This window comes from Dysidea avara, chromosome 6 (genome assembly GCF_963678975.1).
Source record: "Dysidea avara chromosome 6, odDysAvar1.4, whole genome shotgun sequence".
NCBI lineage: Eukaryota > Metazoa > Porifera > Demospongiae > Dictyoceratida > Dysideidae > Dysidea > Dysidea avara.
The window spans coordinates 12,270,869-12,298,602 of record NC_089277.1 but is presented as its reverse complement, the minus strand read 5'-3'; the positions used below and the strand labels follow the sequence as shown (position 1 = coordinate 12,298,602).

The following is a 27,734-nucleotide window of genomic DNA, read 5'->3' as shown; positions in this document are numbered from 1 at the left end:
ACCGTGTCATGTGGCATCGCATGGCAAACAAGGGCTAAAACATGGAGGAGATTAATATGGCGATTGACCTGTTTTAAATAAATGTCCAGTCTGTGTCCATTTTTTCAGTTGTTTCAGTAATCAGTCCCAGCAGTGTATAGTGAAGAATCAACCTCCTTCAATAACTTCTGGCTCCATTGTTCTAGCATACAGGATCTGCAAAGGAATTCAAACAGGAACTTACTTTAATATCCATAAACTGCTATACACTCCCACACACTGGGATATAAAATAGTTATACTCATTATACTTGGATGATATCATTGTTATTACTTACACTCATCGTCAACTTGACCTCAGAATTGTAAAATAACATGATATCATCCTCATAACAGGATATAACTATAAATATATGTCTCAGTAAATTTATCACTGTGTCACTCATTATGTAATTGTGTTTACTTTATAGCTAGAAAGCTAGTATCACGACAAAGAATTAAAAGCATTTCTGTTAGAATTTTATCTGGAGTTGTAATATTAACTCTTTTAATGTTGGCCACCTATAGTTTACAGTGAAATCCAAAAGTTTACTATTATCACAGTAGTGCAATAATGAAATTTTCACAATAATTTTTCATGATTGTTGAGTTTCACACAGCACTATTTCTGATTTCTGTGTCATGTTGACTTTTGCACAGCACCATCTGAATTGTCATAACAACACCGACTACTTGAACTTCCCATATATTTGTTCTTCCCATGTATGCGTCCATGCACTTGCCCGGTCTTGTGTCTTTGTTTTGACTACTTGCAAGTTGTAAATGTTTAGGTAGTTTTCATGTCTGGCTCGCTCCTTCATTATTAGCTTATTTAATTGTTTCACTAATGGAATTGATACACAGATTCTGTTGTTCAGATGAATTATAGGTACCCATAGTTCTTTTATTTTATGTGTTCTTTTCTTTGCAATGAAAGGCGGCATGCATACTGTGTTTATCTGTTTAGACTCAGGTTGAGATACCCAGCCATTTATTGACATTGCTTTACAAATTAAGCTATTATTATAATTTTGTGCAATCCTTATATTAAAGCAGCACCCCCTGGGCTTTGACCTGATGTTTATTTTAATCTGGCTTTAATACAGATAAATACAGTTATGATATCAGTACACTGTTCACGTCATACACATGGCATATGTTGTGTATTGATATTGTACAACACAGCCACAATCATGTTCATATTTACACACACAAAAAGCACATTTGTAGCTACATCAGAAGTTCTTTTGCAAGATACATCAAGAGTTAATGTTTTGAGATAACGATACTTCAACTCATTAGCTCTTGAATACAATGCACGCACTGCTGCTATATAATGCAAGTCTTCCTTGGTAAAAAACTTTTGCAGCTTGTTAATGTCCATGTTTATGCAGTTAAAATAAGACAATAGATTTCCTTAAAATTTAAAAGCAATGCAAGTTTTTTACAGAATGGTAATATACGGTATGCTTCTGCAAACATGCACACATACTGAATTGCTAGAAACGTTTGTAGGAAAATTGTGTGTAGTGTTTGTTTATGGATTTATAGGACTGAAAATGGACAATTACAGTCTTCTCAACTTCTGTTGAACACTTGTGTATTGTGTGTAGCTCATGATAGGCTGTTTATATTCCTATCTTGTGATATCCATGACACATATGTGTTTTAATTGGAAGTTGAAAAGTGCATTCCTTTTGCTTTTATTAAATTTGTTCCATACTTTGTCCATTGATACTTTTAGCAATACAATATTGTGTGTATACACATTATGCATGCACACCACAAAAAGCATCGTGCACACGACTATGCATGCACCCACACCAAAGCTGAGGGGTGTACTTTTGCTGAATGGGTCACAGATAGACTTGTGCAATCACTACGCAAGTTTGGTATACAAGCTCCATATACTTCCTGAACAAGTGACAGCTGCTACATCTCTGGCTCTCAAAATAAGTCTTGCTGATTGACCACCCCTATCAAGTAAGTTGTATGTTTATTGAAGTACTGTGATTGTGTCTATTTTATGACTGGATCTGCAAGAACCCCACTTGAGTTTAATAGAATACATTTAATGCTATGGGTATGTTTCAATTACTGGAATTCCTGTTTTTATGAACTACAGTGCTATTAGGGTCTCATCGTGTTTGTCGCTTAACTTTTTTTATTGATGCTTTAAATGAGATGTACCATTCTCCCTATTTTTGTTGTACAATTCTGTTGCTACTGTTTTGTAATGTTGTACAAATGTGGGTGCTAAACTAGCTTCCTGGTTCCTATTGTTAAAATTTCTGTTAATTATATCCAAATATAGTAAAAAATTCTGATATTCTTGTGCAAATAGTTACATCAGTGTAATACTACTAATTAGCAGACATTTTGTATATTTTCTTTGTAGAATTTACCAACTTCTCCAGTGTTAGCCTAGAAGCTCTTAGTCTGTGCATCAATTGGCAAGGCCAGGCCTCCCACATCCAACATCTATCATTATTCCTGACTATGGTGACTCGTGATATTGGATGATCTAAAAGTATGTTATCAATGTAACTAATACACATGATCTACAATTATATTCTCCATTTACAAAACTTACGTGGATCTTAGTGTTGCTTTGTGTGGTGCATTTGAAATTCGATGACGGTATATCTAGTAATGGGCTCAAAGATACCACTGTGGGTCCTACCAAAGAACATGCCGTATGCAAGGAAATTTTGACGTCAAAAAAATTTGATGAATCGGTTTAATTCGTCAAATGTAGATTCGTCAAATGTTTATAAGTGCCCTTAAAGTACAGGTTTTGCCTACAATTTCTTCATTTTCGTCAACATTTTATTTGTCAAATCTGCTGAAGTCTGAACTCGTCAAATTTTTTGACGTCAAAATTTCCTTGCGTACAGTACCAGAAGTAGTATAATATTAATGCTGTCATATAGGGGTACAGCATATACTGGATTATATGGCCCCAGGTGAATTTATTCTTTCAAGTGACCTTCAATCCTGTCTTCTACTAAACAAGACCAGCAACCAGTGTTTATATATGCGATCAACTTCATCTTTCAGTGTTGTACTCTCCTCTCAGCATATTTACATATTCAAGCTTCTATAAAAGATTCTCTATAAAACATTCTTCATCATTTATAACACTGCACAGATTGCTACTAGCTAGGTGTTCATTTGAGACTTGGCTTTAATTTTATGACCAAGGCCATTGACACCGATCGTCAGTGTCAAGAAGTGCCATTAAAACTTTATGGTAATAAGAATAGTGGAGAACTCTTGGTAATAACTCTTTAAATAGCCTTTACTCACCTGGAAAATGTCATTCTAGAGCTCAAGCTGAAAGCCCACTGAAATTGTACTGTACCATGCATTCTTGTGTTATAGCTTTACATTCTTGTCCTTGTTGGTAAGTTTAACACCATCAACTGCACTAAGTTACAGCAAGCTTGAACACATTGGATGTGATTCTGTATGCACAGCTTTTCTCCAGTTTGGTGGTCCCCATCCAGCTCCTTCATTACAGCATAGATCACCTGGCCTTTAATTTGCAATAAATTATTACAACATAAAAATTACTTCTAGAACTCAAGGGTATCCTGTAACCTTAATGGCAATATAGTACTGTATATAGTATGAATTGTTACAGCTTGAGTGTGTTTATCTATTTCTCTAGTACTGACAAATTGAACAGTTAGCCACTGAAGGCCACCACAGTCAATTAGCTCCAACTCTTAAGGTAATTTAAAGGTAATTTGTATTTTACTTGCATTTTATTAATTTTATAGGTGGTGATTTCCATAGTGACAGTGTAGCCACCTGTATGATGTAAGTCAACTAGGTGTTGTAATATTAATATTATTTACAGCAGTTTCCTCTAATAGCCCACTTGGAATATTATGTGTACTTTCTTCTAGAACAAACTAATTACCATGTTTACCATGGTTCATTAGATGCCACCACCACCATCAGTGCTACTGGCTACCATTAAGTGATCAACATCACTACTGCCACCGTCAGTAAGCCAGTTATTAAGGTAGTACATTGAATTGTTTTAATGTGAATTCATTCATCTAGGATTATGCAATGGTATTTGTGCTATTAAACCATGGATAAAATGTAAGTTGAAGTACACACATGCACGCAAACACACACATGCAAAAGCAAACCAAAGTTTGTGACAGTCGTACAAGACATGGCTATTGTAACCCAGTGGGATGCCTGTGCACCACTCTGGCACCTGAGCTTTGTGCAGGCAAATCCTCCAAGGCAGGGATAGAAGCCCGCAGGAGAACTATCCAGATTTCATGGAGAGAGATTGCTGAAGCTGAAGTTCCACAACAACTCCAACACTGCTAAATGAGCCAAGGATAGTTGGTCCCATCATGTACTCATTGTTGACATTACAACTAGGTGGGCTGCTTCCCTTTCAAGTGCAAACAATTTGGTAAATAATTTTTATACATAAATTATTACAACTCAAAAATTATTTCTGGAACTCAAGCGTATCCCATAACCTCAATGGCACTATTTTGTTTGTGGGATCATTCTACTATAGTACTGTATAGTATTAATTGTTACAGCTTGAGTGTGTTTATCTATTTTCTCTAGTTCTGACAAATTGAACAGTTAGCCACTGAAGGCCACCACAGTCAATTAGCTCCAACTCCTAAGGTAATTTAAAGGTAATTTGTATTTTACTTCCATTTTATTAACTTTCCAGGCTAATAAAATGGTGGTTCCATATCAACAGTGTAGCCACCAGTATGATGTAAGTCAATTAGGTATTGTAATATTAATATTACTTGCAGTAGTGTCCTAGTAGCCTAGTTAGAATAATATGTATACTGATGTTTGTTTCTTCTAGGACAAATTGACTACCATGGTTCATGTGCCACATACTGCCACTACCATTATATGATCAGCACCACTACTGCCACTGCCAGTAAGCCAATTATTAAGGCATTGCATTTGTAATGTAAATTAATTTTTGTCACTCATCACAACGGCAAAGAATGTTGTATTCATATAGCCAGTTGATCAGGTTTTGCGTGCCTATTGGACATTGCTTAGTTACCAATAGTGGACTTTTGATAACTCTTACCCTTCCAACCCACCCATAGATTATACGCCATTTTTAATTTCTTTTTGGGTACAGAAAAGGTTGTGCCTAGGTTACTTATTTATTGTAGTTTGTTTATCAAGGCTTTATAGCACAAGTGCTGAAAGTCGAGTCTGTAGAACACGTGGTCCTACAGCCTGATAAAAAATTTATATTTAGTAGGTTTGAAAAGTTGCTGAAAAGTGTTAGGACTCCTACATCCACTCCCAAACAGGTTGGGCTGATAGTACAGAGTAGGTTTTGTAAAATGAAAAACCTTGTGATTTTCTTTTGTCCACCAACCTATTTTGCATGTTGATTTGCCAAACTTGAATCTCACCAAACTTTCGTCATTTACAGTATTAGTTATTGTAATGGTTAAACAGTTGCCAACAGCTGATACAGAACTGCCACTGTTGGGAACTGTTGCTGTGCTAGCATACATGATCCAGCCAGTAGCATGGAATATAACTACGGTTATGGTTTAGCAGCTTATGCAAGTTCACATGCTTTTTGAGAATGCCAAAAAACCAGTCCACTAGGTTGAAAAGTTTAAACAGAACATGAAGCTCTTCATGTTTAATATTCTTGCGTGACTGCATTATAGACACAGGTAAGCATACATTGCTCACGTTACGCTACCATGTTTTCTACTACACTATACAGTAAAAGCTGTAAGCTCTCTGTGCACTTCTGGAACATAGCAATACTGTGCGCTAAATTCATAGGGTCCTGTGGAAACATTTTAAATGTATTTCTTCTCAGTAATAATTGCTTTGATAAAACTTTTTCACTTGAAGAAAGTACTAGAATTTCAATAAAATTTCTTCATGAATGGTAACAGAGAATCACTACCATTAGGGTTAACTTTTTAAATGAATCTTAATAGAGAATCCAATAGAGAAAACATTCAAAAACCTTAGAACAAAGCTTAAATATTATGTAAGCTTTAAAACTACCTTGTGGGAGTCTTACTTGTGTGCAAGATGTTTTCCAGTTTTCAATACTTTTGCCAGCATTTTTATATGTGTTGGTTTAAGGGTTAAATGTGTATACTGCTGAATTCTACATTAGTGGTGTGTACCAACTTTTATTCTGTTACAGATCACATCTACTGATACAGTATAGTGGAGTTAGCCCCGGCCACTACTCTTCAACCTGCCACCAGAGAGTGCAGCCACTATACCACATGATAGATTATTGAAAGGGGCTGTCACTGCATCTACTACACAAGGTATTGTATAAGCCTGCCATTACATGAACTATATATTTGTCTGACAATGTGGAAGCAACATTACTGTAATGGTGCTTGTCGTGTCGTGGCAACGATGGCAGTCCATTTTCTAGCAAAGATAAAGCACCGATACCTGGCATTGGCACTCCAGTCAAGTTAACTCACCGGTATAGGTGGTGAAGGACATGCACTTAGTCTTTAATCTAGCAAGGAACTAGTGCATAGTGATAACTGATTAACTAGCACGTGGTCAACCACTGAGTGTCTTTGCAATTAGTACCAAGGGGCTTGTGTTGGAGTCTCTTTGTGATATAGAAACTTCTATTTTAATTGAACTTCAAAGCATTGCTAACATACCATTTTCTAAGCACTATAAATACTGGGGATCCCCCCAAAATGACGTGCTCCTATAATGGTTGAATGTGATGCTGCTGAATTCTACATCAGTGGTGTGTAGCAACTTTTATTCTGTTACAGGTCACATCTACTAATACAATATAGTGCCAGCCAAGGTAACCAACCTTGGCCATTACTACACAAAAGATTGGAGGGCCAGGCCAGAGAGTGCAGTGCCACTATACCAAATAACAGATTGAAATCGAATAACCTGCAATGTTTACTACACAAGGTATTGTATAAGCCTGCCTTCACATGAGCTATATATTTGTCTGACAATCTGTATCTTAAAGAAGACAAATATATGCCAAACGGCAGAAGATATATAATGTCACTACCTTCACATCTAAATCACACCCTAAATACATGTATTCATTGTTTAATTATGTATGTACTTGAGTTAGATTACTGATGAAAGAATAATCCATAAGTTGTGTATCTGCAGGTGTAGACAACCTCTCTTGTTTTGATATTCCTTGTTTCACTACAATACAGTCCATTTATAACTTCACACATGCATGCATGACATTTTTGGCATGGCGTCACGTAACTTTTCCTGTAGCAAAAGCAAAAATTATGCGTGGGACTGGTCATTGTCACGCCGTGGCACAAGACATTACCATGCATGGGAAAGGAAATTGACACACTATGACAATACAATGTGTGGAGTCCTCTGATTACAACGCTTGGGACCATTGCCACACATGGCTAATTTTATCTAATGCCCTTCTTAAGTTTTATTTTTCTAATACTATTTAATAAGTTTATAAGCATTTGGAAAGTTCATAGCAGTACTACTGAATGACAAGATCGATCTATTGCAAATGGCCATGTTCACTATACTGCAATCACGCATAGGAAAACACCAACTAATGGCTAAAAGGACATTTTTCATGCATTATCTATCTCTCTGTAAGATGTTCTAAGGCTACAACTATGGTAACAAGTTAAACTTTGATGTTGCAAAAGTGGGCGTGGCACACGAAAATCAATCACGAAGAGACGAACGTTGATACTTCTATGATTCAAAGTTAACTTTACCTTCAAACCCACAAACATTCAAAGCTTGGTCCCAGCCCTATAGTACAGCATTGTTCATGTAACTACAGTAGAGTTTGTAGTTTACGTACACACATTGACAGTCACGTGTGGCGTAAGGACGATGCATGGCAGCCAGTGAGGGCTAATCATGGGACACCACTGGTGTGTGCCATGCAGCACACTTGGCGTGGGCCACACAACAATGTCTCGTGGCAAGTGCCGTGGTGCTGTGTGGCACCACACCAAAAATGCCACGCACGTGTGTGAAGTTATAAATGGGCTGTACTGTAGTTTTTTTTTTCTTTGATCCCTATTCCAACTTAAAGTTTTTACTTCTTCCTGGTTATTTACTTTTTATAACGAACCCATGCATATCGCATCAAAAGAAAGAATGGCACCAGGCATGCTATAATTGTGCATCTGAACACATGCCCCACTGAAACGTGCAGTGGCTATGTTGTGAATGATACATATAATGAACAGTACAAGAAGTGTCTCTGCAATCATTACAGAAAATATGGGTGATATGCTTAATAGCTACCACCACAGCCACAGTAAAGCTGTATCACACTACTGTAGATTAACATCATGCATTGTCAGCAAAAAGAACTGAGATACAAAGGAGGACAAAGGTAAATCCATAATACATGTTCGGTTGGAAAAACACACATCTCGGGACAAAACAACATCAAACAGTGAGAAAAATCAAGCCCATAGCATTATGCATTGTTGAGTTACAGTGTATGCTTGGCTGAAGTTAGAAAATTCAGTTGAATAGAGATATTTTAAAATGACTTGTTGAAGGGTTGCTCTGAAGGCATTTTTGGGTTTGATTATGCTTGGATCAATGGACCTTATTCACAATGACGTCAGACACGTAAAAATGGCCACGATAGTTGTGGAACTTTCATAAAGTTTGTATAGGAATAAGTTGAACGATGATATTCTCAGCCAAGATAGAAGATATTGAACTCTAACCTGCAGGTATGGTTATAAGGTAACTGAAGGAATAACAATCTAGCTGTTTTGAAGGAAAACTGAGGGACAGGAAAGCCCAAAGCTGCATGATCATACAGTACTACCATACAGTACTACCATACTGTATGATGTTGACATTATAAAGATTCCGTCATTTGTTAGTTTGGTTTGTGGTGTCAGTTTTTTTGTAAAATATTAATCTATTGTAAAATGCTTGCCAATAGTTGAAGCTAGTTTTCACTCATTTTAGCCCCCAATTAGCCACCTTCCAGAGCATCCACTGTACAAGTAGCCAACAACTAAGTTTGTTACCATTTTAGATAGTTTTTAACTCAAGGACTGTATCAGACAAGCTCCAATAGGGGTGATGGGCAGGAATTGAGGGAAGTGTGAGAGATTATCTACTAAATGAAAGAGAAAGCTAGGGATAAAATGGCCCAAATTGTAGGTCTCAAAGCTAGCTAAATGATAGGACATTTACAGTACAGGTCTTTATTCAATGCCACTGAGCTGTCCGGCTGCATGCATACAGCCATCTCCAGGTTGGCCAGAGCTCCGTCAAGGCCCAAGCCACTTGTGCAGCAAAACAGATCATTCAATCCTGTTAAAAGTAAAATTTGATAAGCACATTGCCTATTTACCATTTGCACAGTCCTGTCCATCTCTCCTTTTGATCAGGAAAGTTTGGGTTTCTTGTCACATGATGTGCAGATACCCAAGGATATTGGCTAACTGTTTGAATCACGATGAAATAATAATGCAGCCTAATGATTGATACTGTCATGCCTGACAAAATTAGACTTGGTATGTTGGATCACTGTTGATGATGTGTTAATAGTCTAGCAGTCTCAATATGTCTTGAATAGTAATAGAAAATCAACAAATGATCTGAGCCAAGAAGTCAGTTGCGACTTTCTGTAATGCTAGGGATGGGAATGGTGAACAGTGTTCAAGTTCTAGCCATGTATGATTCAAAATTTGTATTAGCAGATGCATCTTAATTGGGGGCTATCTTGCTTCTTGGGTGCAGACAGATGGAAGTTACCAACCAGTGAGATGTGTTCCAAGAGGTCAGTTGCGACTTTCTGTAATGCTAGGGATGGGAATGGTGAACAGTGTTCAAGTTCTAGCCATGTATGATTCAAAATTTGTATTAGCAGATGCATCTTCTTATGCCTTGGGGGCTATCTTGCTTCTTGGGTGCAGACGTTACCAACCAGTGAGCTGTGTTCCAAAAGCTTTCTCTAACTCAGAAAAATCTGAAGATACACTTTGAACAAAAAAAGAAGCTTTGGTTGATACCTGGGCATGTGAACATTATAACACTTACTTCATCGGCAATAAGTTTTGATTATGAATCTTTACCTAGTCTTCTGGAAGCTTCAAAACCATTAGATATCTACTGCCACGAATACAATGCTTCAGAATGATACTCCAGCTTCTTTTCTGAGCATTGTCGATACTAATCTTACAGAGTATTCCAGTAAAAATGCCTAAACAGATTGAACCAGCTCAACAACAAGATTTTGCATGCTCAAAACTGATGAAGACAGTTGGGCAGATAAATTTTTAGTCAGTGATGACTAAAGTTGTTAGTGAACTGATGGCTCAATTGCCATTTCAGATGTACAGATGAATCAGAATAGTTATTCTGGCATCCTTATACAGTTGGATGTCCTTGATCAATTACACAGTGCCCACTAATTTAAGGGATACAGAAGTATTGTCAGAGAGCTCAGGAGTCAGTATAGTATCATCAATTGGCAGACATTATTGTGCACAACTGTGCTAAATGTTATAAACAGATGCCAGCCTCTAGATGGTGCCGCAAATGTGGTGTCCAGTTGTGCTGTTGGAGCTTCTGCTAGGTACACATACAGGTACAATGTATGCAGTTATGGCGAGTGAGACTAGTCGGCCTTGTATGCATATATTCTGCGCCCACAAGGCTTACTGCACAAGATGTGACTATGATCGACCATCCTGGCCATTGGCACCAGCTACTCAAAATAAACATTGTAAATAAAATTAGCACAACATACAGTACATAAAACCAGGTTAGAGAAGTGGTGGGAGGGGTTTTAAGGGTATACTCACTAGCAGCTGCTCAGCTGGCCTCGTGTGACAACTGCGCATGCATCAATATTCTTATTAAAGCACTATTTCATTTAGTGCTGTTCTACCACTGACAGGGGGAGACTTGGTGTTCTTCTCCCACCATTAACTATGTTTAAAGGAATTTAAACTTCATTAAAACTTCCGTTACTTACAAAGTATATGGTATGTTCCAATTTTCTGTACATGGAAAGAATTTACATTAATTTCTCTGTTGTTTGATGGTTATCCGCTGTGAATAGGACGAAAGGTTCCTGAGTTTAGGGCCATGAAGTTAGAAAGTTACCAGACAAGGATTTTCACAGCTGATATTCGTAAGTTCAAGCTAGAAAATCATTCAAGAACGCCAACAAATCAACAATAAGTAGTGAATTGCTTCGCAGGAAAGCACTGAATTGACATAACAGTCAACAAAGTTAATAGGGTGTTCAGTGAACCAAGATACATTGTCCATGTGATTGTAACACTTCTTGTATTGTACCTGTGGTAGATTGCAAAAAACAAGCAGCTGCCTGTGTATTTCGTCTCCAAAAAACATTTTCATCACTAATTCCACGCTTTACTGGCTCATAACTCGCTATTGGCGTAGCATATTTACAGCAGACAAATATCGTCAGGCGTAGAAATCAATGTAGTTTCCAGTGCTGCTTAAAAACCTTGGATACTTCAAGGTGAAAATAGATTTTGTGTCTGTGGTTGTCCGTTTCCCAATGGTTTCTGTAGATTTTTATACCAAACCACAGCATCCAGTGGTTACACAACCACATTTAAAAGATCAATTTAAATACTTTCCCTTACATGCAACTGGACTATAGTTGGCGTATATACCAGTTTACTTTGCAGTTACACGCATTATCTTAACCTGTTTACACCAGTGATACAGCACTAGTATTGTAGTTATTGCAGCAGACTTTGGAGTTAGTGGTGGTGAAAATCTCCTAGTGTTGTTTTTAATGTAACCATTTTAGTGCTGAGCACTTCAGTTAGGAACCTAGACCAAGGCTCTTCGTGGTTTCTAAAACATGAAGAGCCAGGGGTGTGGTTCCTAACAGACTTGAAAAATGTGGGCATTACATATATGGCTATGTAGGTGGAACCATTGTGGGATTAAATAATAGTTATACGGGCACAATGTGGAGTCTATGAAATTTATAAACACGAAGGCCCGGGCTGTAGCGCACGAGCGAAGTGAGGGTGCTACTGAGGGCCTGAGGTTTATAAATTTCATAGACTCCACATTGTGCCTGTGTAACTGCTTTAGACTCTATTTCACATTACACTCAGATTACTCACCTCATCCATGGCTGTTTCTGCTGGGCTCGGAAAAAGCAGCTGGTTTTCTTGTGATAATACTAGCATGATGGCAACTACGCATCCTCACATGACAAAATAATTGCGCTCATTAAATCACTACAGATGAACAATGCATAGCGATTGGATGAACCTAGATTTTGAGCATATGTTATATTGTGCCTGAAGGCGTGGAGTATATTAGAAAACAAGATGGAGTATATGAGATTTATTACCCACCCAAAACAGCCTAAATAGAGTTAAGTCATATGTGGTTTCAAATCATCATAGTGTTAAATCCAAAACAAGTCATGTGATCAATAAAGAAGATTGAACATGTTTTCAAATTAAAGCTTGTAGCTTGCTACATTGTTGCTGCTTCTATTAGCTGGTGGATCAAAAACAGAGTGATAGCTACTACAACAATAAAGTTAAAGCCAGCACTACCATGGGTTTAAAGGAAGTGGTAAAATTGGGGATCAGGGATAGATTGTTGTCATTGGTTAATAGTGCTTGGTCTGGCATGCTACTGTGACGCTATAGCCTTCTGTGACTAAGCCAATACACACCAACATAATTTTTTTACAAGAAACATAAACATTCTGCAAGAAAGCTTACCTACAGCGTATTTTAGTTATTTTAATAGGGAATCTGTTTAAAGTAGTATTAAACAGGCTTGAAACACTGAGAGGTATTAAATAAAACCCCGTTATACTTCTGGAATTCTCCATTTATGATAGCAAACATACCTACAATGTTACAGTCTAGCTCCCATAATCAAATTGGCGTAGTTGTGTACAGATTACCATGGATGAAATGAATATCAGCCTACATGCCACCATTGCACGATCAGTTCCAATTGTTAAGGTTACAGGATAGTGAGCGACTGTCATACAAAATTTTATTATGTAATTCAGGCGAGCTTGGTGTTGTTGTGTTGTGTATCAGCTGGTAACAGGCTTAAATTGTTTGCAGAATAATAGTGTGCTGACTAGTAGTTACAAGGTACAACACGTAACAGTACAAGATAACATAGATACAACACAGTTAGCAACTGGCGCACCTGGAAGCGTATGAGTAGTTTTGCCGGCTAATGGAGATATTTTCCTGAACCAAAAATCAGGACTGTTGAACAAGTTGTTAACATTTTGTATATAAACAGATTACTAGTTGGCTTTTTGTCTAGGGCGGACGGAGCCATTTGTTAGAAATAATGTTTTAGCCATATTTCAGCAACTATACACATTATTCACAAATCTCCTTGTCAGTCCCTCACAAGTGATATTCTCCAAACCTTAGAATGTTAGTAAGTTCTCATGGTTCCTCATTGGTCTGATTTTTGGTTCACAGTTTTCACTAATTGGCATGGGGACAACTCATATTTCCATAACAACAATTGAATTCCATGTTGATTAATGAGTAGTTAAGAATGCATAAATATTTGATAACAATGGATTAAGAAAAACCAAAACCCTATGAAAAATAATTGATAGTGGGTTTACAGTATCCTGTAACCTTAAGGTAAAATATAAACTGTGAATTCTTTCTGTCACCTACCTACATTATTCACAAAACTGAAGCCCACAATTGATCCTGTAATTATGTGTCAGGAGATGAACAAAGTTCATCAAAGGAATCTGATGATTTCTGGGAATTCCTGGAATGCATTGACAAGAAATGGAGATAGAATATCAAAAATATACTCCCTCTTAGGAGGGCATATGTTTGATACTCTATCTGTTAGCAGAGCTACTGTGTATGACTTTTATATGCTATACCTGTGGTGATCAAAAGTGCCATGTTGTGGTACATACATACACCACACTTTGTGACTATGCATACCATATTACAGTGCGATTTCATGCACTTCACGAAATCTTTACCTAAACAGTGAGCAGGTCTGTAGCAGCGTTTATTCACCTGAACTGCTAAAAGGAGTATTCGGTGAACTTTTGTCTCCTTTGTGAATTACTCATGGACGTGGCACCACTAAAGACTCTGAAATGTCTGATCCATCAATGACTTCTCTCTGGTATAAATCTACAATCATTTCATCTACTGAGTGTAAAATATACCAGTTATAACACAATTATTTAGTATATGGCTATAATATATGCACAACCGTCTCAACCGCTGAAATATACACACTGTTTCTCTAGTACACATATCCCTCATAAGCATATATAAATAATAACCTTCTCTTTGCTTTGTAGTTGTTGAACACTGTATTAGAACACATGTCTGGTCTACCAGAACATTTGCGTGTTATCTAATCCAAAACAACTGCAGATTTTGACTATAATCATAATGATGAATACAAAAAGTACTGTATTGTGTAATGTTCTTTGTAGTCATGTATTATTTACATACAGTTAGCATACTACATACTAAAAAATACCTAATGTAATTGCATTTGTTTCTCTTTATAGCCATTACTGATGTTCTCCTCAATCACCAAACTAGCCTGGGGAGGCTTCAATGCACTATGATTAGTCATCCACAGCCACTAAGGTGATTAAAAGAGACCATGCACTAATGTGACACCATAGGGCAATGTCTATTGTAATACTTGGGGCTGTAGAGGTAACATTTTTAAGATCCTAATATTTTCTCTCTTCTGATTACCTCTACCATCCTACTTATCTCATTATCACTGGGTTGAGATTTCACTATGTACTTATTGTTGTAATGTTATGCCTCGTAGGCTGCATTTAGTAAAAATATTGAATGGACGTGAAACAAAAAAAAAACAACTTATTGTGAACCATAAAGAAGTTGTATATTATGCAATGCATATTGTGTCTACTTGCTGTTATGGTTACAAACAACTTGGGACACTTCTAGATTTGTACCAAGAGGGTTGTATACAATCACTGGACTGGACTAGTGGACTGGACTGGTGGACTGGACTACTGGACTTAGGTATTTTCCCTTTTAAAATCAAATATTTGGGAAACTGGTTGTAAGTATGCTAGTCTCATGTAGTTAGACCACTCCCCCACATTTAAAGAAACCCACACACAAACTAAAGAAAGGTGTGATCATGCCAGACTTCTCAACTTCAGCTATGTGTAGAGGTTCTAATAGTTCTTGCATGTCAACAAATCTAAAACAGAAGTCACATGCGGTAATTATAGTTTAAAATTCAAATTGAATCAACTTGATTGGTTGAAATCTTGAGCACATGATTTCACTTGTTGTTGCTGTCGTGCAAAAACTATAGAACCTTTGTGTCAGCTATCGAATAGCAAGACAGTTAACTGTCACCACTTAATTTAGCCGACTCCATGACTATAACTTGTAGGATACATGGTTACTATAACACTGCATACACATGTGCTGTATGGTTTGTACTTCATGATAAGACGAATGGTAGTCGTACAATAGAGATTATGTCAAGAAAGAGAATTGCACATGATCCTAAGATAAGAGATAGTGCCAAGTAGACAGGTCCACCTGCATATTTTACATTCAATGTAGCATTCATTAGCTACAATCAATTTCCCAAATATGTACTGAAATGAAAAGAAAACTGAGTCCACCAGTCCAGTCCACCAGTCCAGTCCACCAGTCCAGTCCACCAGTCCAGTCCACCAGTCCAGTCCACCAGTCCAGTCCACCAGTCCAGTCCACCAGTCCAGTCCACCAGTCCAGTCCACCAGTCCAGTCCACCAGTCCAGTCCACTAGTCCAGTCCAGTGATTGTATACAACCGTACTAAGAGGTAATAGTCTGTATGTTACTTGGAAAGGAAGCCATTTCTGCGCAATCATGTATTACAGGACTATACAGCATTAGACACTCTCCTCTCTTATTATTAACTCTTGGTTGTACTGATAATCAGATTGGTAATCAATAGAAGCCAATAATTAGCTGTTTTTACTATAATTGGAAATCAGTTGTAATGGGCTGTGGCCAGCAGATTATTAGTCTATTCAGCTTCAGCAGCTGCAGTACCACTGGTAGGGCTGGTGGTGTCAAAGGCTCTGGTATGTACTTAAATAATTTGTTTATGTTTTGTGGTAACCACTAAGATAAACAGTGATGGTTCAGGCCCTAGCCCACTTGAAGCAGACAGACAAGTCAGCAGCATAAACAGAATTAGGTCAAGAACAAATAACAAGAATATGCAAACTACTCATTGCAGGCCACAATTCATGACAACTTATAATAGTGAATTGCAAGTCATCATGTTCTCCAGCAGCACTATCTACAAACTGGTGATGCATTGAACTGTCAACACAAAGCAATAAATAAAATAAAAGATATTGATTGCCACAATGCGTGTATAAAATGATGAAGAAGAATAGAGTAATGCTTTACAATGCTCCCCCCCCCCCCCCCCCCCCCCCCCAAAAAGAAGCAATTTCAGCAACTAGCTATGGTGATTGTGACTACCTCTCTACAATGACAGCTGACTATCCTCACATGAGATTGTCACAGTTGCTATAGTCATGGGTAACAGTGATCCTTTGGGAAGTATCTAGAGTTGTACTGATTCCCACTTTTAGGGAAAACCGATATCCGATATATTTTTACTCCATTTTACCAATAGTTACAGTAACCAATACCTGATTGTAGGTCTCCACAAGTTATACTTGTGCATACTCCACTAAAAGTTCAACTAGTAAAGCCAAAATGCTGCGAAATTGTACACTTACCTCAACTCAAAGTTGCCATGAGTTGACATTGTTGAGGTCAATACTTTGTAGCTTGTTCCCTGCTTTGGGAAATATTGTGAAGGTTTGTTCTATCTTTCACTACATGCAGCATTCATAATACATAATACAATCTGTTTCAAAATGTTTTATTATAATTCCTGTGCTCAAGTCAGAAATAATTTGCCTACAAAATTTTTTAAACCTTGGCATGCGTGACCAGACCAGATTTACGAAAACCCGGCATAAGGATATTTTTTTGAATTCTTTATGATTGAATACTTATAATTTACAAAGCCAAATGCATGCTCCGGCAAAACTCATATGTTTATAGCTTTTGGAGTTACAGCCTTACAAAGTAGCTACAACAGAAAGATTGATTTGTACAGCAGGTATAAATTACAAGTGCTTGCAAAAATGGTCATAACTTACGGACACAATAATTTACAGAGTTGCAACTTGCACCATCGTGGTCACCATGAATAGTGAAATATTTCATTGCTGGATAAGTTTTTCCTTGTATCATTTTCCTTGTATTTCCCTTCTCTAAACTACTTTGAAGCTAGAAATCTGGTCTGGTTTGCTGATGTTTGTACTGATGTCTTGTACAAACTATACCCAGCTGTTGTGTTATGAATAATGATAGGTTGAAACTTGATCAGCACCACCAGTAGGTATAGTACATTTCTATGGTGTACACTGACCAGCTGGTCTGGTATAGTCTATGGGAACCTCTTCATGTCAGCTTTTGACCTTAATAATCTTTTAATGTTTGAATGCAATTTTGCCATGACATTTGACAGTGTATGGTAATAGAATTTTCAAATGTCACGTACTGTTGACATATAGAGACATGGTTCATTATGGAACATGAATTTTTGCTATAGTATAAGTACAGTATGCAATGAAAAATACAACCACCTGCAGGAATCATGGAATGTGCATGGATGAGTGAATATCCTACACTAACATTTACTCAATTGTTTTATTGAGAGAATGTATACAGTTCTGTGTACAGTGGAACCTCAGTTATCTGGACCCCACTTATCTGGATTATTGGTTAACTAAACTACGGAAATGACTGCTCTATTAGAGTAGTGACTGTTCTATTAGGGTAGTTTGGTAATACTGAAATTTAAAAAAAAATGTTCTTTATGCTATTTTAAGGCTATTTCTGCACAGTTCCAGAGATATGGACTTTTCAGACTTATGGACCACCCCTGGTCCCAAGGGGTTCAAATAAATTGAAGCTCCACTTTTGATGTACCTAGAACTAGCGAACTTAATGAAATAGAAAGAATGTTAATAGGCCATGACCCAAGTACACACACACACACACACACGCGCGCGCGCGCGCACACACACACGACACATGTCGCTTGTTTGTATAGTGCTCATGTGACATATACAGTGTTAATATGCCATGACCCAAGTACGTACCTATGTACACACACACACACGTGAAACATTTAGCTTGTGTTGATGTGACATAACATGTTGCAGTCATGACATGTTGTACATGTGTAACATGTACCTCACATGTAACACATCCTCATCACTTGCCACTCTAATAGGTGTTTATTTTGTAGAGTACATGAGATAAAGGTTGATTGTGGATAAAGTGGTGCTAATGTGCTTTTATAAACGATTTACATGCTTAAATACTTCACTTGCAACAAGTGTGTTTATGTAAGTCTTAACTTACATAAACACACTATCTCATGCTTAAATACTTCACTTGTTAACAAGTGTGTTAACAAGTGAAGACTTACATATCTCATGCTTACTGAAGACTTACATATGAAGTGAAGACAAGTGAAGACTTACATATCTCACTTGAAACATTTAGCTTGTGTTGATGTGACATAACATGTTGTAGTCATGACATGTTGTACATGTGTAACATGTACCTCACATGTAACACATCCTCATCACTTGCCACTCTAATAGGTGTTTATTTTGTAGAGTACATGAGATAAAGGTTGATTGTGGATAAAGTGGTGCTAATGTGCTTTTATAAACGATTTACATGCTTAAATACTTCACTTGCAACACCTGTTTTGCAAAGATTTTACATAACAAGTGAAGACTTACATATCTCATGCCCAATATCTCATGCTTAAATACTTCACTTGTTAACAAGTGTGTTTATGTAAGTCTATACTTCACATGCTTAAATACTTCACTTGCAACAAGTGTGTTTATGCAACGTCAGATCTAGACTTACATAAACTCTTATGTAAGTCTAGATCTGACGTTTATTAGAGTTATGGCCTAGTTTTTAGTACCTTGGTTTTTACAATGATGCAGGTGTGTATTTGAGCTCAGCTTTAATATGGTACACTTGTAGATAGCTAGAAACATTGGAAAGTACATGTACCATGCATGAAATATGTAGAATGCTTCCTGCGTATGCCTCACAGCATGAGATATTGGGTGGGGTATATACATCAGTGATCAAACTTATAATTTGCATGTTTCAATGTTTTAAACACATGCTTGCAAATCACCTAATTCAGTCACCTTGTCAGGTACACTCACAGTCAATTTGCCCATACACAAGTGTGATATCAAAAGATCACATTAAATAGTTGTGTTAAATATGACCCTTGAGGTTAGAGGTTAACCTTATTTGGCTGGCCACTAATTCAACCACATCAGATCATCTATAATGACCACATCTGTAATAACTTGTTTTGCAAAGATTTTATTTTGTTATTTTCACCAAAAAAAAACAATGTATCTATCCACAAACTAAGAGCAATGAAACAATGATGATATTTGTGATAACTCTAGTGTTTTTTTTTTTGTAAATGGAAAAGCAAACATGAGCTATAGGCATTATGCATTGTCACCTATGGATAGCTTAGAAAATGTGATGCATCTAATTCTTGTTGAAAGTTACTGTGCAGAGGAGGTTGCAAACACTTAAGTATCACCCTAATATAATTGCATAGTTTTATTTGGTATTTCACGTGTTGCAATATGAAATATACAAACAAAGAGACTTTCGTATAATTTATTTTAGCAGTGCTTAAAGCGTTCCAACCCCCTCTGGTTACTGCGTGCTTACAAGTTAGTGATAATGATTGTGGTGTGATTATCACCTGATTACCCATATGTTGATGTACTGAAATGACACTGAGCCATTTAGGTCTGATCCCCAGGATATTACACAATGAGTAGAATTGAAGTGGTAACACACAGTGGTCTTGTAAAGATTAAAATAACCAGATAGTAATTATATGGTTTATGTCACTCAACCTTGGTACCTCAATTATGATTGTTGATACTAAAAATTAAGTGATGTCAGGAATTGTGAATGAAGCCAGTGAAACCCTTCTAATCCTACCTATCTTGGTTGCTCCAACAAATCTCATTGGCTCTCCATAGTTTCCCGAATTCATTGTGACGATGGACAATATTTGCAATAGCGTTTTCTGACGTCACATACAGGGAGGGTGAGATAGTGATACCTATGATAGCATTTATAAATTTGGAAAAGGGTGAAGGTGAGGTAATAGGTAAATTTCAAAGGGAAATCCGAAGAGTAATTGCTAAGATAAATTTTGAAGGTATAATTTTTGAATGCTCTACCATCATGCTTAGCACCACTAAAATTGTTTTTGTAGTACGCTCATTTACAATCAAAATTGAGACATTCATGGTGTTGTTGTATTTGTAAAGAAATATGGATTGCTCTGCTATAGGAAAAGTGGTTTGGCCAATAGGAAACGAGTAATCTTCACCATCCATTTGTTGTGGGCATGGCCATTGCAGCAAGAAAACAAAGATGTTGGCCTGCCAAGTACAGAAAGAAGTATATATCATGTATTGGTTCTGTATTTTTTCTACCTGGGATGATAAGGTTGGAGTTCTGTTTAATAGTGGAAAGGAATTCGGCCAACCTGGTACAAAGCAGCTTTATGTTTGAAGGGTTAAATTTTTGTAGAAGCTAAATAATTAGAAAATTAAACTCCGTCGAAAATAACCTGTTATATGGTAGTATATAATGCAATACAAATAAGCCTATAGTGTCTAGGGGCTCATTGTGTGTGTGTGCGTGCGTACGTGTGTGTGTGTGTGTATCATGATAGCATTATGCTATTTCATTTTATTTACAGTGGATTTCAAGAAGCCAATTATCCCGGTAGTAACCCCGCAGGACCTCATAAAGTACCTTGAAGATCCCAACTACAGTCATGAAGATATTGAGTCAACCAGTCCACTGAAGGATGGCGTATGTGAACTACCACTAATATAGCTGTAACCTGCTCAACTTGTATAGCCAGTATTTGTAATAGAGTGAATACACACTATATCAGGAGTACTCTTGGGAAGATCATGCCTACCCCTTACTAGACAGACTATACCCAGACAGTGGCTACATCTTGGATGAGAAGTTCACACTGGCCTACAACCTATCCTACCACAAGTAAGTCTTGTTAAAAGTTTGTGACCAGATATTGAGCTGCACATGTGGAGAGTACTGCTGACAGACAGACGAAACATGTAGTATACTGGAATGGAGATAAATGAATCCAAAACTCACCCGTGTCCAGACACAAACTGATTAGAAGATTCCCTTGCGGTGGGACACTTTCCATATCAACTTGTTGAAAGCATTCCGGGTCGATCTGAAAGCTTGTTTGGGCTTAGTTTTACCTCACCAATACTGCTTCATCGTCGTAATGGAAAATCGAGGCTGGCTTTTGGGTGATATTATTTCGTGGGCCACGCCTACTCCTTTGTGGTCCCTACTATACAGTTATACTATCGTACTGTATGATGTTCATTAGTATATACCATATAGTTGACTTCCCTACTTTTTATTCTTTAATACTTTCCTTATACTTTTGTTTAGAGACGAGACAATGATACTGTATGCTGAGTAAACAAGTTATGTTTCATTGTTACAGTGTTGGTGAACACAAGAATGTGGACACAGAAAAATTTCGTCGAGCAGTATGGAACTACATTCAGGCCATCAAGGGGATCAGACATGATGACTACAACTACCGAGAGGTGTGCTACTACCTTATATAACACTTGACTGTTCTAATAGAGTTTGTACTGTTTTGTAGGTCAACTCTGTGTTGGTGAAATGATTCAAGTCATATATTAGAATGGTATGTGTTAAAAATACAGTGAAATGTGTACAGGCCATGTTGTCTCCAGCATGTATGGAATAGTTAGAGCACACCAACAAGATTTCTGTGGTATTTAGAGACAAGGAATCCCACGTCGTCTGAGGGACTCTTAATTGTGTAGAAGCCTGTTGGCATGTTCTAATGCTTTAGGGTTGATTGTTTGTAGATGAGGAAGTGGTGAGAGAAAAGTTCAACTGTAGAGCTTTACAGCTTTACCACTTCAAGTTCAGTGGTAGCATTACATTAGTGTTCACATCCACCCTACAACATCCTGTTGTTTACCAGAAAATAAGCTACCATATAATGGGTTAATTTCGAAGGAGATATTTTTGGAAAGCAACTGGTAACACTTATTTAATTATGTCGTGCAGAGCACCAACAAAAGTTTGGTAGTATGCATTTGGTTTGAGTGAATTACTATTGAGGTGACAATAAACGGAACGAATTACTATTGAGATAGTGGCCACATGTAATGGTGGCATCCACATGTACCAGTACACTTGAAATAGAAACAGCGATATGGGAATAAGATGTGTACATATGGAATGCTACACTAGGTGGATCACCATCAAGACCTTCCTCCACATTTGGCCAACAATCTCACTTCTTTTTATAACTCATCTGCAATATCAAAACTTCCCTATTGTAGCACCTTTTGTAGCAACTTTTTAAATTGCCAATCATGAATGTTTAAATTGCAAAACCAAAATTGGCTTGAATTAATTATATGACACAGAGCGTTCTGAGCAGTCCTACAGTAGAACACTTCACTGGCTGAGATGCAAGTTAACTTTTTCTTTATTCTGATCTGGGATCACATGTCTAAGGGGGTTTAGGTCCTCATACCATCGTTTTCATTCTTCTTTTAAGGAGTCAGCAATAGACCTAGTTTGTGTGGAGAGTAGCTTGGACCTGACTGGATGATTTAATTTGATTGTTATTGTGCATTGTTTGATGTTTTTGAAGTGTAGTGCATTTTAACTCCATACAAAAGTCAATAAATTAAAAAATTAAAATTACATGCCACATCCTTCCAATCATAGCTCAGCAGTTATACACTAGTACAACACAAGTTCTCATGTAGAACATACAGGTTGCTGTGTAAAAATATCCTGATACGGAGAGGTATTTATCATACAAGTGGCTGTGTAGACAGGTTTACTGACAGTCTTTTTGCTCATACAGTGGAACCTTTCTATTATGGACACTTTAGACGCAGAATTTTTGACCAAATATTTTGGTTTCCTCTTTCATGTTGAGTTTGATATTGGGACTGAAATCTGCATCCTTTTTTTTATGGACTTAATTTTTTAGAGTATCAGTAATTTATTGTTTACTTTACAGGTTGTGTGTTATCCTGAACAAATTACAGAATTTGATTTCTCAGGACAAATAGAATCACTAGGCTTGAAAAGGTATAGCAACAAAAGAGGTTTGTCATTTGTCAATAGGTCTAATACCTGTGACATTTGACCACCCCCCTCTGTTTGAGTGACTATTCCAGTATTAATTTACAAACACTTTCTTTCCCATCAGATACATGTAAACATGATTGTACTAGAGGCAAGATTACAGGCTGAATTGTTGTATACTTTCCGAGCACTCATGAAGTACATGAAGTAATAACACTATTGGGGAGGATACTGGAGTTACTACAGATATAACTAGTGATAATTATTTGTACACTAAACCCCTCAGTGTAAAATGGAGTAGTCAGTTTTAGTTAGTGTAAATTATTAAAACACTTCATGATATTATTATCTGTATATAAACAGATTTTTGTATGCAATAATTTTAAACTGTGCCATGTTCATTCTGTTTCAAAGACACTTACAAAATTTGTGAGACTGAGCTCACAAAATACATGTAATACAAGAGCCAAACTATACAGTTACTATAATGTAGCCAGTCAAAGTGATGAGTATGTACATGTATACTTATATAGCTACCACCAACACATCCATTGTACTTTTTTAATCCTTTGTTTTGCTTGATCATGTTTATCAGAAAGTTGTTTTAACAGATCTCTTGCATTTGTTGTTATATCAGCTTTAGCAGTTTCTAGCCTTTTCCTGACTTTAGTGACATCCTCTCTCTTTTGTGTTAACTTCTTCATAATTTCATCTTTAGATTTCAGTGTGTCTATTTTAACAGTTCTTAACTTTTCAATGATGCTATCTTCACCATAATTATATGGTAAGCTTCATCAAAGTGTCCAGTTGTAGTATAAGCTCATTGATGGATTTTATGGAAGTTCAACATCATCAAGTTGGTGATGGCAGGTAGTTCCACTTCTGTTTGTGTGATGTGCAATAATTGCTCCTGCTCTTTCTCTATTATTTTGTTTGAAACCATCCACTATTTGATAGAGCTCTTGTAGTATTTCTCATGTCCTGGTATAAAACTTTGCTTCTAATGCAACACGGCTTTAATCCCTTGAAGCTCACCAATGAACTGACTGGTATACTCATCAACACTGTTCACTTTTTATACATGTTTCTCTTTGTATCCTCCACATGTTGACATTTTTGATTAACACTGTAAACATTACCTTGTAAAATAGTAAACGTCTTTGTCACTTCTTCATTGATAGAAGGTAATTTGTATTTTACTTCAGTCACAAGAAATCCTGCATGTGACACTATTATTGTGCTTAGTGGTTTCTTGAAATCATTTTTATTGTGAGACTGAGCTCACAAAATACATGTAATGCAATAGCCAAACTAAAGTTACTATAATTTAGCCGGTCAAAGTGATGAGTACAGAGTAGCTATGTATACGTACCTATATATAACTACCACTTCGGAAATCTTGAAAATGGATTATCTCCAGACTTTATAACTATAGGCAATTCAGGGTTGAATGTTTCAATCCTTTGTTTTGCTTGACCATGTTTATCTAAAAGTTGTTTTAATAGATCTGTATCTGTTGTTATATCAACTTTAGTAATCTCTAGCTTTTTCTTGACTTTAGTGATATGCTCTCTCTTTTGTGTTGACTTCTTCATCATTTTATCTTTAGATTTCAGTGCGTCTGTTTTAATAGTTTTTAACTTTTCAATGACACTATTTTCACTATATATGGTAAGTTCTTTCATCAAAGTGTCCAGTTGTAGTATCAGCTCATTGATGGATTTTGTTATGTGAAGTTCAACATCATCAAGTTGTTGATGGATTCCAAGTAGTTTCCCTTCTGCGTGTGTGATGTTCTGTAATAATTGCTCCTGCTCATTTTCTATATTTCGTTTGATACCATCCACTATTTGATAGAGCTCTTGTAGTATTTCACATTTCCTGACACAAAAGCGTTCTATTTCAAAAATGTTACTGAGCTGTTTAGACAAAATCCCTTGTAGCTCACTAGTGCATGAACTGTCTAGCATACTGATCAACACTGTTCACTTTTTGTACATGTTTTCTCTTTGTATCCTTCAAAGGTTGATATTTTTGATTGACACTGTCAATATTACCTTGTAAACTACCACTAAACATCTTTGTCACTTCTTCATTGATAGAAGATAGTTTGTATTTTATTTCAGTCACAAGAAGTGAAACACTAGCTGCCAAATCTTGTTCTGTCTTTGCAAGTCTCTGCTTGAGTTCACTTTCAGTTTCTGCTGCAGTTTGTCTAACATTCATCAAATCTCTCTCTGTCTTTGTTAGCCTTTGCTTGAGTTCACCTTCAATTTTTGATGCATTGAGTTTAAACATTTCCAGTTCTTGTTTCACTGTTACTAGGTCATGCTCTGTCTTTGCAGTTTTCTTCTTAAAGTCATTCATTTTTTGTTGTGCATCAAGTTTGGTGGTTGCTAGTTCTTGTTGAGCAGCTGCTAAATCTTTTGAATTAGTTCAGCCTTCATACTTGTCACGTCATGTTGTAGTCTTTCTTCAACAGCCACCAGGTGTTGTCTGGAGTTAATCAGTTCAGATACAGCCAGTGCTAAATGTTCCTCCATGTTTTCCTTGTTGTGTTCCCTTTGGTGTTTACAGACCATCACATCATCACACCCAACACACTGGTATTGACACTGAACTGTCTCAAGAAGACATTCCTTCCTGTGTGTATCCATGTCTTTCCGACTGACTTTTAAATCATTATCACAAATTGTTGGGACAAGGCAGGGGAAACTTGGGACATTGTTCCTTATGTTGGCCTTCAATAAACTGGTGTTCTCCTGTAAGTTGACAATACTGGCTGGCAGTTGACTATACGACGTGGACACTTGGTCTCCAAATGACTATTTAAATATTTACGTTGTAATATCTTTCCACACTCGTTGGAACACTCAACTTCTTCAAGAGGACACATCTTCCTATGTTCTGTTATATCTTGTCGAGGAACACTTCCTACATCACATTTGTTAGGACAAGGTAGAGGAAATTTGGGACACAGTTCCTTGTGCTCTCCCTCAATAAGTTGATATTCTCCATCAAAACCACAATACTGGCAGGTAACCATACGACGTGGACACTCAGCTTCCATGTGACTGACCAGATACTGACGTCACGTACTATCTCCCCACATTTACTGGAACACTGGACATCTTCAAAATCACAACCATCACCGATGTAGTACACTTCACCCTGCCCAGATATTTGGTAGAAGAAACTTGCCTTAAAATATCACCATCCAATGTTAATGTAAGATTCAAACCTCTACTTCTCTGATGAGAATCAATAAGCACGCACAATCAGTGATTTAGATACACTCAACCTCAATCTGTTAACAACCAGCCAAGTAAAAATATCTTCTACTCAGCCTGAAGAGTTTTTCAACAACAGAAAGGTCACTATGGCTGAAGTGAAGCTCAGTGTCATCTGCATACATATTGATATCAGAAAAAGTAATAGCACCTGGCAAATCATTTACATAAATAGAAAAAAGCAAGGGCCCCAGAATTGACCCTTGAGGAACTCCAACTTTGATAGGCCCACTAGATGACAAACAACCTTGAAAAATAACTTGCTGCATTCTATTATGTAGAAAACTCCTTAACCATGAGTGGGCACTATCACTAAAGCCATAACTTCGTTCACAGTTCACCAATGGTGCACATTTTTTGGAATTCACAATGACGTGATTTTACAATTACGTAAGAAAAACAGACATGTGATAAAGAATTGAAGTAATAAATATTAGGCCGGCTCTATAGCCACCTGTATACCGTTGGCGCTTAGAGCCATGAAAGGCTATTGCCACCGATGGCGGTTGCTATTGCCATATTATTTTCGTTACCGATTTTACTGCACGGAAAGTCACTCTATTCAATTATCTGCACAACGACAATCATATTGTGTTACTATCCTAACTCAATCCTCAAAAGAATCCTGACTTGATGGCAGCCACACCCAACAAAAGTGGCAGGTACGACTACAACTTCATCAAAGAACCACCGGACATGACAATATGTGTGATATGTCAGCTACCAAGTATAGACCCCTACTTATCTGTGTGTTGTGGACATCTCTTTTGCAGGTCTTGTCTTGAAAATGCCACGAAAGCTGCTGCCATTGTTACCTCCAATTGTCCCATGTGTCGTAGTGAGGATTTCGTGACATTTCCCAGTAAACAAATTGACCTAGTTGTAAGAAATCTTCACGTCTACTGCACCAACAAAGAAAAAGGTTGTAAATGGCATATATTTGGATCACTGAACATCTTACTTGGCAAGCTCATGTGGATTATGTTCTTAGTAGAGTTAGAAGGAAGCTTTTTGCTGTAAATCGAGTCAAGCCGGCTTCCTCTAATGTTCTGCAGT

At 37.1% G+C, this 27,734-nt stretch overlaps 2 protein-coding genes and 2 long non-coding RNA genes across 4 annotated transcripts; 2 read left to right on the top strand and 2 right to left on the bottom strand.

Annotated features, from left to right (window-relative positions):
- The first annotated feature begins 1,701 nt into the window (after window positions 1-1,701).
- LOC136258343 (uncharacterized) lies at window positions 1,702-3,755 on the top strand. Its single transcript, XR_010702753.1, has 3 exons — window positions 1,702-2,000; window positions 2,416-2,547; window positions 3,691-3,755. It is a non-coding gene; the product is annotated as an uncharacterized lncRNA (long non-coding RNA).
- Window positions 3,756-21,151: 17,396 nt separating this feature from the next.
- LOC136259092 (uncharacterized) lies at window positions 21,152-22,042 on the top strand. Its single transcript, XR_010703186.1, has 3 exons — window positions 21,152-21,261; window positions 21,746-21,851; window positions 21,911-22,042. It is a non-coding gene; the product is annotated as an uncharacterized lncRNA (long non-coding RNA).
- A 2,728-nt stretch (window positions 22,043-24,770) lies between these two features.
- On the bottom strand, window positions 24,771-25,755 carry LOC136259249 (uncharacterized). The gene is made up of 2 exons (XM_066052737.1): window positions 25,378-25,755; window positions 24,771-25,307 (listed from the first exon to the last, which is right to left on the bottom strand). The coding sequence occupies exons 1-2, from the start codon at window positions 25,753-25,755 to the stop codon at window positions 24,771-24,773; spliced, it is 915 nt and encodes a 304-aa protein (XP_065908809.1).
- A 50-nt stretch (window positions 25,756-25,805) lies between these two features.
- On the bottom strand, window positions 25,806-26,458 carry LOC136259248 (TNF receptor-associated factor 2-like). Its single transcript, XM_066052736.1, has 2 exons — window positions 26,250-26,458; window positions 25,806-26,181 (listed from the first exon to the last, which is right to left on the bottom strand). The coding sequence occupies exons 1-2, from the start codon at window positions 26,456-26,458 to the stop codon at window positions 25,806-25,808; spliced, it is 585 nt and encodes a 194-aa protein (XP_065908808.1).
- Between the last annotated feature and the right edge of the window lie 1,276 nt (window positions 26,459-27,734).